Source organism: Homalodisca vitripennis, chromosome 3, assembly GCF_021130785.1.
Source record: "Homalodisca vitripennis isolate AUS2020 chromosome 3, UT_GWSS_2.1, whole genome shotgun sequence".
Taxonomy (NCBI): Eukaryota; Metazoa; Arthropoda; class Insecta; order Hemiptera; family Cicadellidae; genus Homalodisca; species Homalodisca vitripennis.
In genome coordinates, this window is record NC_060209.1 from 177,928,180 (window position 1) to 177,940,482 (window position 12,303).

Genomic DNA, 12,303 nt, shown 5'->3' on the forward strand with positions numbered 1-12,303 from the left:
TTTGATGCTGAACTGCACGCTTTCCAACAAAACTCAATGACTATCCGCCAGAATTTAGCATCAAACCCTATTACTATTACTCGTCAACCCATTTATCGACAGCCACCAGCCTACCGTCCGCATCCCCAAATGCCTGGAAACCCGAGTTTCACTGTTAATGATGATGCAAATGACCACCAACAATAGTGATGGGATAACCGAATGGATTTTATAACCGACTAACCAGTCAGTTATTTTTTTCGTTAATCGGTTATTTTAGTCGAATGAATAACCGATTACCTTTTAAATTCAATCCACATTTTAGGGATGGGGTGGTGGGGGAATGAACCATTCCTGTTGAGACAGGTACGCGGCGCGGCGCGGCCAATTTACTCACGGCCGTACTTAGCTTTGGCGAGCCCTGGTAAAGATATTCGGTCGGGCCCCGTCGTGTCCCCCCACCAGACACAGTCCCTTCATATAGACGTGTGACTGGCTCCGGAAGAAATTGTACGAAAACCCGGTCTGAGTTCGGACCTGAATATACAATCAAAAAATTCCAAGCAAACCCGCACTGGCAGAACCGTAATTGAAAACGAAATTCTGTAATTGTATTATTACTTTTTTCTGTGCATACGTTATAGTCATAACATTTTAAAATGTTATATTATCATATATCATTTATAACACTACAAAATAATTACCGTTCAAATTGCAAAATTATAATTTATTTTAATTACGAATCACCAAAGTTAACCGAAAGTTAATCGCTAAAGAACGATATTTCATTAATAAAAATAACTTATTATAATAAACGAGCAATTCAAGTATAGACTGTCTGCACAACCAGTTAACTTGCAGAAAATTATTCGGTAGAAAAACTACTCTAAAGACTAATTTAAAATAACCGATCAGAATCAACGATTAATTCAAATAAAGACTAAGTCTTCACAACCAGTTAACTTATAGAAAAATTAGTCTATAGACTAATTTAACTGGATGCAGCAAAAATAACCGACTAATCGGTTAAAATAAAATAACCGAACTAACCAGTTATTTTCATTCAGTTATTCCCACCACTAACCAACAACAACGCCTGCAACAACAAAATTTGTTCACAGTTGAACAAAATCCATCAAATGTCTCCAACTACTACTCCACTTTCATACCTAGTGATCAGCTCTAAATTAAGTTTGTATAAATTTGAAACATTATATTAAAATCAGCCTTTTTATAATTTGGACAATAACTTTGCTGACAATGCTAAAATTGAAATAAAATTGTTGAATTTACATCGTTCACCAAATGCAACTTAGATCATTAACTGCAAAAATGTTAACATTTACTTATGTTTTTGACAAAACACGTTAATTTTCTTATTTTAATAAAATTTTGTTTCTGACAAATGATAATTATTCATTTGGTAATTGCCTTATATTTGTACCAACTGAAATAAGTACTCTAGTGATTACACAAGTAATAATAAGTTTCAAATCACTGTAAAAGCAATAAGTTTTCAATATATTTGTGGTGCCTGTAGTTATTCATATTTTAACAAAACTTGTCTATGTTTGTAGGTGTTAAATCTTATTTACTTGTAAAGGGCAGACTGGCATATCGGATTATTTAATTTGTAAATTATTTCATGTATACGTGTTCTACAAAAAGGAATAAAGATTATCATTATTTGTAGGCAGTGGCGTAACTAGAACTTGGCTATGGGGGGATAGAACTAATTAAAGAGGACATTGCATATGGTGGGGAGGGGAGGGTTAAGAATTATGGAGTAGTAAAAATTGAACATTAAGACAAAAACGAAATTGTAGGTTTTTGGAACAAAATTTGAATTTAAAACCAAGTTAGGTTGCTGTTATACGAGTATTGTTATTATATTTTTATAGTTCTGGGGGATTCTATCGACCTCATCCACCCACCTTATTTACGCCACTACTTGTTAAGCCAAACAACACAAAATATAATGACTTACCTTACAGAATTCATTCTTCAACACTTTTAAAATCGCTTTGCAGGTTTCTTCTATAATGTTACCAAGTGCCTGTGGGAAAACGATTGTTGAATATTTTAGGTCTAACAGTGGTCTGCCTGTTGCTAGATAACGTGAGAAGCTGTGTCTTTCATGTGGAGTGATTGCTGTTCGCATAACAGTATCCTCCTTCTTTATCAACGGAGAAACACGGGACAGCAGATCTAGATATGTTTCTTCGTTCATCCGCAAATAATTATGCCAATCTTTGCGGTGAAACCGAAGTTCTTTTAAAAGGTTAACATGGGAGTACTGGGCTCGTTTTAAAAGCCAGTCTCTAGTCCACTGATTCCGCTTGAGCTGACGCTTTCTTCTTTTCACAATTACACAAGCCACTGCATCATATATTAGTAATAACTCATCGTCCGAAAACATTATTAACTTGCAATTTCCGAAACAGAAGCACGACAAAAATTTGGAGTTAATTAACCAGATCGAACTGACACACCAAACTGAACAATTCTAACTAACAAGCCAAACTGAACGTGTGTATGTGATTGTTGCGTCAGTTACAATTGACAAGCCGAATTGAACGTGTGTAGCGGCCATTAGTCGACAGTACAATTGATTTAGTACTTACATATGCGCTATTCGAGATGGATCAGTATGGCTTCAGTGATGCCACTCTTGAGTGTAGTTACCATCTGAAGCGTTCATTTACAAGCCGCGAAGAAGAGCGTGGTTAACATTTTAGAAGCAATACGAATTTTAAGAGAAGTAAGAGATATTACAAGTTATTCTAGCCAGATAAAATAATAACGTAAGTGTTACAGATATATTACGAGGCCTAATCAGACAGCAAGTACTGCTTCATGGTAGCACCTCAATGCTCTGTGACCTGCAAACCTTGCGTGCACATTTCTTCCCTGGATCTTGACTGACACCAATTTATAATATGTAGAAAAATAGTTTAAGAGATAATTTTTATATAAAGGTAAGCGGCCCATACACTAGACGTGCAATGCACGCCGTGCAAGCACGACGTGCCAAAATGGGAAGAAACGTGCCAGTGCGTGGAGGTCTCCGTGCTAAGCACGCCGTGCATTGCATGGCACGATGGCAATCAAGATCGGTTTGATTTTCGGCGTGCCGTGCCACCTGCCGCCGTGCCATCCTGCAAGAGTGTGGACCAGTCCCGCGCCACGTGCTGAGAGTGGAGTGTATTTTGAGGTTATTTTTCGTTCTCTCGCGGGCAAATACTCTCCTATATTTACCATGTCGACTGCTGACACACAAATTTTTCTTTCTCCTAATTTCTTACCATTATTTATAGATTCGTACAGAAATCACCATTGTTTCGTTTTTGTTATTATTTTTTTATGGCAAAAGACATGTTGGTCATCAATGCCCGTCACCTTACGTGACACCTACATATTAAGATAGTGGTGTCTCTCACCTCACAGAAATTGTTAACTGTAAAAGGGCTTACCCTTGATTAAAACACAGAAATTTTTTTTAATAAAAATTTAAAAGATTGCACTTAGGCGGTGCTAATTATGAGCCTTAAAACTAAATAACAACTCAGGGGTGAACTGTAAAATGGCTCACCCTTGACTAAAACTAGCGGTTAAAATGTTTACTAAAACTAATCAGGTACTATATCACTCATATTCTGGACATTAATTTGGTGCTCTCCAGAAAACTAAAGAGCTTTGTTAAAACATCTTCTTTGTCTCCAAGCAACTCATCTAACCGGCCTGGCAAACGATGCGCTCTCCTCTGCCCGGCATAGAGGCGGCAGTCTATCAACACGTGGCTGACGTTTAACACCATGTTACACTCCGCACACTGCGGTGGATCACCACGACTCCTTAGGAAACCGTGAGAGAGGCGAGTGTGTCCGATACGGAGTCGACACAGTACAACTTCCTCTCTACGGTTAGTGCGGTAAGCAGTCAACCAAGGCTTTACTGTGTATTTAATCTGCCGAAGTTTGTTATTGGCCACTTGATCCCACGATTATTCAACTGAGATTGCCTCCTTTGCTTCCCTATGTGCGATCTCGTTACCACGTATTCCGGTATGTTTCAGGTACCCATAGTAACGTAATTGCGATACCCCGCGACATCATCTCGCCCAAAGCGTAGCGGATCTTACGAACCAGGACATGTTTGGAGTACATGTCCTTGATAGCCAGAAGGCTGCTTAACGAGTCCGAGCACACTACCATCCTATTTGTTCTTCGGCATACAATATTTAATGAAATCAAGATAGCAGTTAGTTCTGCTGTGTATATTGAAGATTCAGGAGTAAGGCAGAATTTGTACTCTCTATTGGAGGTGACAAAGGCACAACCCGTTCCTGTCTCACTCTTTGAGCCATCCGTGTAGATGACATCGCAGGGCGAAAAGGATGACAAAATTTCTCTGCAGGCGCTTGTGGACAACAGTGATGCATCTTGCTTGTCCAACTGTAATAACGACAGTATTACATTGGGAGTTCTGACTGTCCATGGTGGCCTATCCATCTCGTGACATACTTCAACATCAATTGCTCTATATCCACTTATGCGAGGTGTAACAGGATTCTAATGCCACAAGGTGCTGGGGCATTAGGCTTATTGTGGGTACAAGGGAGCAAGCGATGTGTCTAGGACTACCTCGAAGGCCGGATTTTCTGGCATTGATTTTAAACTAAAAAAATAGTTCATAGCCAATTGAACACGTCTGAAAGATAGGGATGGCTCACCACTCTCAGCTAACAGACTGACAACGGGGCTGGAACGAAAAGCTCCAGTAGCCAATCTGATAGCAGAGTGATGGATTGAGTTCAACATTTTAAGGGCTGTTGGCTTGGCAGAAGAATAAACCTGGGATCAATAATCAATACAAGATCGAATATATGTCTTGTAAAACTGAAGCATGCATTTTCTATCTGCACCCCACTTCGTTCCGCTTAAAGCTCTCATCGCGTTAAGTCTCTTTAGTCATTTCGCATTAAGTTCTTTAATGTGCGGAACCCACGTCAGTCTGTAATCAAACCACAACCCCAGGAATTTCACACAGCGACTCGCTGGGATTATAATTCTATTTATCCTAAGAGTTGGATCAGCGACGTTTCTCAGTCGAGAAAAAGTTATACATTTAGTTTTTGAAGGAGAAAAAGAAACCCCGGTTTGGTTGCTCCAATCTTCAAGACGGTGGATGGTGAGCTGAAAGTGCCTCTCTGCAGTAGCCAGCTTCCTGGCAAGAACAAACACAGCAATTTCATCTACGAATAGAGAGCATCTGACAGGAGCTCTGACGCAGGAAGTGGTGCTGTTTATGGCCACAGCAAAGAGAGTACAGCTCAGGACACTCCCTTGAGGTATACCGTTCTCAAGAATTTTGGTGTCGGACAAATGAGTTCTCAGTCTTACATTAAAAGAACGTTCATCCATAAAACCTTTAATAAAATATAACATATTACCGCCAACGCCCCAACTTGATAGGATGTTTATAACTCCCCTACGCCAAGCTGTATCATACGCTTTTGTTACATCGAAAAACACAGCAACAAGTTGCCTCCGTTCAAGGAAAGCATTCAGGATTGATGACTCTAGGCATACTAGGTGGTCTAGAGTTGAACGGCCTTGACGGAAGCCACATTGCTGTGGAGACAGGAGATTATTGTGTTCTAGGAACCATACCAGTCTACGATTTACCATCCGTTCCAGTATCTTACAAAGACAACTGGTAAGCGAGATAGGCCTGTAGCTAGTAGGGGAGAACTTGTCTTGGCCAGGTTTGTATAATGGTACAATGTAAGAGTTGCGCCATGAACTTGGAAAGCTCCGTTCTTGAAAATTTCTACTGAAAAGGGACAAGAGGCACGCTTTAACCTCTACAGGAAGGTTACTCAACATGGCATAGTGGATGTCGTCACCACCGGGAGCTGAGTTTATAATGGGAGAAATAACAGATTCTAGTTCGTCAAGGGAAAACAATAGATTTAAGGGATTTATATGGTTATTGTCATGTATGGGCTGTGCGTCATGTTGTACTTTATTTCGCTGGAACAAAGGACTGTAGGACGTCGTCCTCGACACGTTAGAAATGGACGAGGCAAGAGCGTTTGCCACATCTTTCGGCTCGGTTAATATGATGTAGTTCACGCTTAAGCCAAGAATAGGTAGCGGTGGCTGTTTTCCGCAAACTGCCTTTAGTCTCCTCCACACCAGAGATAAAGGGGTGGTACGGTTAATCGAAGAAGTAAATTCCTTCCACGAATTTCGATGAGCTTTAGCTCTGGCAAAACGAAATCGTGCAATTTAAACGGTATATCTAGCTTTATGCATATTACTTGTAGAGGTGTGTTCAAAGGTACCTCCACTGTATTCAGAGAAGGATTTGCGAGAACCATAACTCCTCCACATGCATGTCCGTCATTATGGTTGTCATAGCGGAAGATATCCCATCCCCTGATAGAAAATTGGCATACATAGCTTGGTTCCTGAATACATATGACATTTGGATTTATCTGTGATGCTAGTAGGTTCAAGTCTTCCAGATGGCTTCGCAGTCCGTTAATAGTCCATTGTATGATATTCAAATAAAATTTGGTTTGGAAGTAATTTTGTTTTTCCTTGATTTTGTTTACAATTTACTGTAGTTTTTTCAAATTCTGAATGTGGCCTAAGGTCGTCATCAAATAAATCCTCCTCCATTAGGCTGGATTTAGAGGACTAGTATGAGGGAGGGGTTCTGTTGGTACCCTTTGACCGCTCGACCACTGTAGAGGCAATTTTTGAATTCAGCCCTGAAACAAGTTTTTGGCGTACTTCCGGAGATGAATGTTTGTTTCCCGTCACGCTGGAACCTCCAGCATTAGGGTTTTTTAAAAATTGAGCAGCAACCTGCCCTTCAGTAGAAAGTGTTCCGTCCTTTGGGTTGAGTAGGTGTAGCCGGTCTTACAGGACAAAAAGTGCAAGGTCTGATATATCAGTGCCTGCACTACGTGGGAAGGTCTTGGCACTAAGTTGTTGTACCAAGGCAGCAAGCTGTTGCGTTAGTTCTCTAACCATGCCTTCCAGAGCTGATCAGGAAGAACACGGTTTCGGTTGCACAGGAGCAGAGGCAGCCTGAGAATAGGAGACGTCCTTCTTCAGGGTTTGTCCAAGTCGTTTCCTATACTCTCTAGGAGCATCGCCGAAGACAGTTTCTCGCTAGTAGCTATTTTCAGCACTTCCTTTTCTTCTAAGTATACTTTACAGCTGCGAGAGCTTGAAGGATGCTTGCCCTTGCAGTTGACACACTGCTCTTCGCCACCGGCACAGTCCTTGTCACTGTGACCACTTTTGCCACAAGACTACAAGTTTCAGGGTTATTGCGAGTTTTGCTTGAATGTCCAAAACGTTGACATCTATAACACCTTTGAAGATTTCTAAAGTAGGGACGAACCTGTAGGGAAAGATATCCTGCTCTAATTGTGGCTGGTGGGTGAGGAAGGGCAAAAGTCAAAATGTGACCTGGTGTAGGTGTCGGTACACCATGTTCAACCTTCATTATTCTCACCACATCAGTCACAAGACAATCTTTCAGTTCTCGTTTCAATTCTTCAATTGAGCAACATAGCATATCGCGACAGAATACAATTCCTTTGCAGAAGTTTAATGTCTCATGAGGATGGACAACGACTTCTACTTTGTCGTAAAAGGATCTCATGGAGAGAAATTTCTGAGACTGTGGAGCGTTCGCAGCCTCTACCAAGATGCTTCCATTACGAAATTTTCTAACAGAAGACGGCGAGCCGCCCACTCCGACTAGAGCAAAAGTAAAAATGTGACCTGGTGTAAGTGTCGGTACACCATGTTCAACCTTCATTATTCTCACCACATCAGTCACAAGACCATCTTTCAGTTCTTATCTCAATTCTTCAATTGAGCAACATAGCATATCGCGACAGAATACAATTTCTTTGCAGAAGTTTAATGTCTTATGAGGATGGACAACGACTTCTACTTTGTCGTAAAAGGATCTCATGGAGTGAAATTTCTGAACCTGTGAAGCGTTCGCAGCCTCTACCAAGATGCTTCCATTACGAAGTTTCCTAAAAGAAGACGGCGTGCCGCCCACTCCGACTGGAGCCTTGTTAACAAGGAAGGAGCTCACCTTTGCCAAGTTCTAAGTTTCGTCTTTGTGCTTACTTACTGGAAAAGGTTGGGGGGAAGATTTTGAACATTCATTTTCTTATCTGCAGTTTTTCTCTGTTTGGTTGCTTCCTCTTCAGATTCTGAAGAGAGGTCACGCTTCTTTTCTAGATCCATAGTAGAATCTCTTTCTACAACTCTTATCATTTTTGTGTACTTGAGAAGGGTTTAAGGCGCGGGTAAACGGCGGGAGTAACTATGACTCTCTTAATTGGCTACTACCACCAGTAATGTCCAGTGCTCTGTACGAGTCTGTTCTTTCTCTTGGAGGGCTGTCAACGTGTGGCAGCTTGTCCGGAGGGGTTCAGGCTCTAAGGCCGGAAGTTGGTCTCCCTTCGGGGAACAAGCTTTCGGCACTTTTCACTAAAAATTTTTCAAAATTCAAAAATTTTCAGTCATTTTTCTGGTGGCCGGGGGTTGCTTTCCCCCTCGGGGGTCTCAGCCCTCTGTCATCTTGCTTCCCGAGAGTCTAGTTTATCATCCCCGTCGTTTGCCCCCTTGGTGCCTCGGCGCCAAGGCCAAAGGAGAGGCTGTCAGGTTTGGTCTATGGGAGTTTCTGATGGGTTCTATCCCGACCGGTCGCTGGGATGCCTCTCCAAGTGCCTCTCATCTGGGTCCAACCCTTAAGCAAGGTTACCCGGGCGCGGATAAACTCCATATTTGGCTGCTTGGAGGAACTAAAGTTGAAGGCTATCCCTCACCCCTTCGGGGGAAATCGGGCCTCGGGGCTGACACCCCCTTGGTCTATGCCTACAAACCGTCTTCAATTTGGATGATGAAGCCTCGGATACGGATGGGTACGTTCCCGCCCCTCCGTTAACACCTCAGGGGAACACCGGATACGACCTGGCGAGTCCCCGGACCCTGAGAATCTATCTCCCCTTCGAGTCAATCCTATGCCCGGTATGTCTCGCCGGGCGGAAGGGGAGATATAGGGCACTGAGTGTGGAGGACTATAAACAACATATCCACAACAAGCATGCGGAGTTATCGCTTCACTACGCGTGTAGGCGGTGCTCCAAGGTCTACCTCAGTCGGCATGCTGTTCAGTGTCACGTACCGAAGTGCCCCCGCCCTCGAGGTGGCGAGGTGCCTGCAGACCAAGGGGTCACCTGTTCGGTATGCAACAGAGTCTTCAGGACGCAGAGGGGCCTCTCGACCCACGAGAGAAGCGCGCATCCAGTAGTCAGGAACCAGAAGCGCGCTGCTGCCGCAGCTCCTAAAGCCCAGAAACCCTGTATGCCTGGCGGGAGAGGTAAGTTCACACTGGATGACCTGAGCCTTATGTACCGCATGGAGCATCATCATCATGGCCATCCGCGGATCCCTATGTTGATGGCGGCAGAAATCCCCTCTAAATCTGCTAAACAGATCAGGGATAAGCTGAGGGACCCAACGTACATCTTGGCTCGCGACCGATACCTGGCGGAGGCCAATGAAACGGCTGATGACCCAGTGGCTGGTCCAGCTCCTGCTGAACCTGGGGATCCTGGCGACGGGGGTTCGTCCTCCTCGTCTTCACCAGCCAGCTCCCAGGCCTCTGATCTTTCGTCGTCCTCGGGAGGTGAAGTAATGCCCCACCATGAGGACCCGGATGACCCTCCCAGTCCCGTCCAGGGGGCTGGGGATGTACAGGGAGGTGGTAGTCCAGAAGCTTCCACTCGTGGGGAGGCGGCTGAGGTTGAAGAGAGACCAGGCGGTGAGAGTGGCTCTTCCGCCCGCCCGGTTATCGGAGCCAAGGGCTTACCCGCGGCGGTCACCCCGGAGGCCCACGCAATGGTTGATCGCCCTCAGACCCCTCTTAACCCCACCCCAGAGCCATTGTCGGAGGAACAGTAGCGGGCAGGACTTCTAGCACAGCTGAGGGATTGGAACACCTCAGCTGGTCCTGCGGGTGCTCTGCCGGTGCTGCGCTCAATCCGAGACGCTGCCCGGCTTCCTGAGATCACTCAGGAAGTCGTGGATTGTATCTATACTTCCTTGGTCGGGTTCCTAAATACCACCCAGGGCCCGCCACCGGCAGAACGAGCCACGGTTGACCGTCCCCGTAGCAAAAGGTCAGGTATGGGGACCCTGCCCTTCTTGCTAAGCATGTTCGCATGGGTACAGACTTCACGGCTTCACGTACCCAGGAGCTAGACCGGATCGACGTACAAGAGCTGTACAGATCACTTTGGGGGACTGAAGTGCCGATCCGTCTAGAAGACTTTGCCGCTGAGCCACCTATTGGCCTCGACTTGTCCGGACCGATAGAAGTCGCTGAGGTTAGGAAGCGACTTGGCAGAGTCAAGGGCTCCGCAGCCGCAGGGCCTGACAAGATCACAAAGGCTTCATTGTCAGGTCACTGTCAACATCGGCTGTTAGCAGGTTTCTTTACCCTCGTGCTGGCCTCCAGGTATCTGCCTACCCCATGGAGCGAGAATCGGACCACGCTGATTCCCAAAGAGGGTAAAGATGCATCCGTGGTAACTAATTACCGGCCGATCACGATTAGCTCTCCTCAGTCGCCTCTTCTGGGGAGTCGTCGATCAAAGGCTGAGGGCCGTAATAGGCCTGAACCCCAGGCAGAAGGGGTTCGTAGCGGAGGCGGGCTGCTTCGCCAACGTGAGGATCCTCGACCAGCTGAACAGTCTTATGAAAACCGAGACTGGCGGTGTGGGGATTGTCTTAGACATTTCCAAAGCTTTCGACACTGTGCCACACGCAGCGATAGGACATGCGCTCCGGCGTAAGGGGGTTCCGGCTCCCTTAGTCGGATTGGTCGAGTCGAGCTATCGGACTGTTTACACCCGAATAGCTCATCCACAAGGGGCAATTAAGATCAAACTCCAGATGGGCGTTAAGCAGGGGGACCCGTTAAGACCCCTGCTGTTCAACCTGGTTCTTGAACCATTGCTTGAACGTCTGGAGGCAACACCGGGGTTTGCAATCCCTCAGGGAGGCAACATTTCTTGCTTGACCTTTGCCGACGACTTGGTTCTCCTTGCGTCGGACGCCTCAAGGGCCCAGCTTCTCTTAGATGGCGTCGTTGACTACCTAGGCGCCCTCGGTATGTCTCTATCTGTTCCCAAGTCGATTGCATATGGGATAGAGCATACTCGAGACTCTTGGTATCTAAGAGATCCTGGTGTAGAAAAGCATGGAGTGCGTATCCGCGCGGCCACTGCGGACGAACATCTCGTGTTTTTGGGCACGAGGTACTCACTCTGGAGCGGCATACAAGTGGAGCACGTGCAGACCGACCTAACGGTCATCCTGCAGAGAGTCGAGCGCCTCGCGATTCCTAGTCCCCGGCTTCCTGCATCAGCTGGTTATCGCTTTCCCAGCGATCACCCTCCTCCGGGCGATCGACCAAGAGCTGCGGGTTGCCATTAACCGCATGCTGCACTTGCCACAGTCCATATGCGACGGTGTAATTTACTGTGGTAAGGGGGATGGTGGACTAGGAGTCCCGAGGCTAGAGTTTCTAGTTCCTCGTGTGGCACTCGGCCTGGGCCTCCGGTTTCAAGACTCGCCGGACCCGGCCATCCGAGCTCTGTACGGTTGTACTAGTACTACTGCGAATCTCCGTAGGACCGCCAACTCAGTAAGGGTAAATTATCCTTATACCACCGCCTATTTGCGGCAATTTAAAAATCGGTGTGTGAGAGCAGAGCTCACCAGGTGGGAGAACCTAGGCTCGCAGGGCAAGGCCGCCCTTTCCTTCAGAGGCGACAGAGTGGGGAATGCAGTGATGTATGAACCGTCTCTGTTGAGGCCTTGTACATTCACGACGGCCTTGCACCTTCGTACGAATACAGGAGGAAATCGTACCACCATCAACAGGTACTCCCCCCAACCGGATCTGACATGCCGCAGGTGTGGCGCCAAGCTTGAGACACTTGGGCGAGTGCGTGAGCACAAAGCCTAGTCGGATTCGTCGGCACAACGAGCTGGTGGACCTTGTTGAGGCTGAACTTATGAGGGACGGGGTATCAGAGGTCTGCAACGAACCTCGGTTACTCTCTGAAGCGCTGGGGAATCTCAAACCGGACCTGGTCGTGAAAAACCGGAAAAGGGTCTTCGTGGTCGATGTCACCGTCCGCCACGAGGATGGGATCAACCTTCAGCGTGGAAGGGAGGACAAGATTCGAAAAAACCGTGGTCTGATCCC

At 45.9% G+C, this 12,303-nt stretch overlaps 1 protein-coding gene across 1 annotated transcript; it reads left to right on the forward strand.

Moving 5' to 3' along the window:
- Positions 1-11,529: 11,529 nt before the first annotated feature.
- LOC124358491 lies at positions 11,530-12,060 on the forward strand. Its single transcript, XM_046810785.1, has one exon. The coding sequence runs from the start codon at positions 11,530-11,532 to the stop codon at positions 12,058-12,060; it is 531 nt and encodes a 176-aa protein (XP_046666741.1).
- Positions 12,061-12,303: the final 243 nt, after the last annotated feature.

What these genes read in the sequence shown, in the direction of transcription:
- LOC124358491 (XM_046810785.1), top strand. Translation starts at nt 11,530, where the DNA reads ATGCTGCACTTGCCACAGTCCATATGCGACGGTGTAATTTACTGTGGT.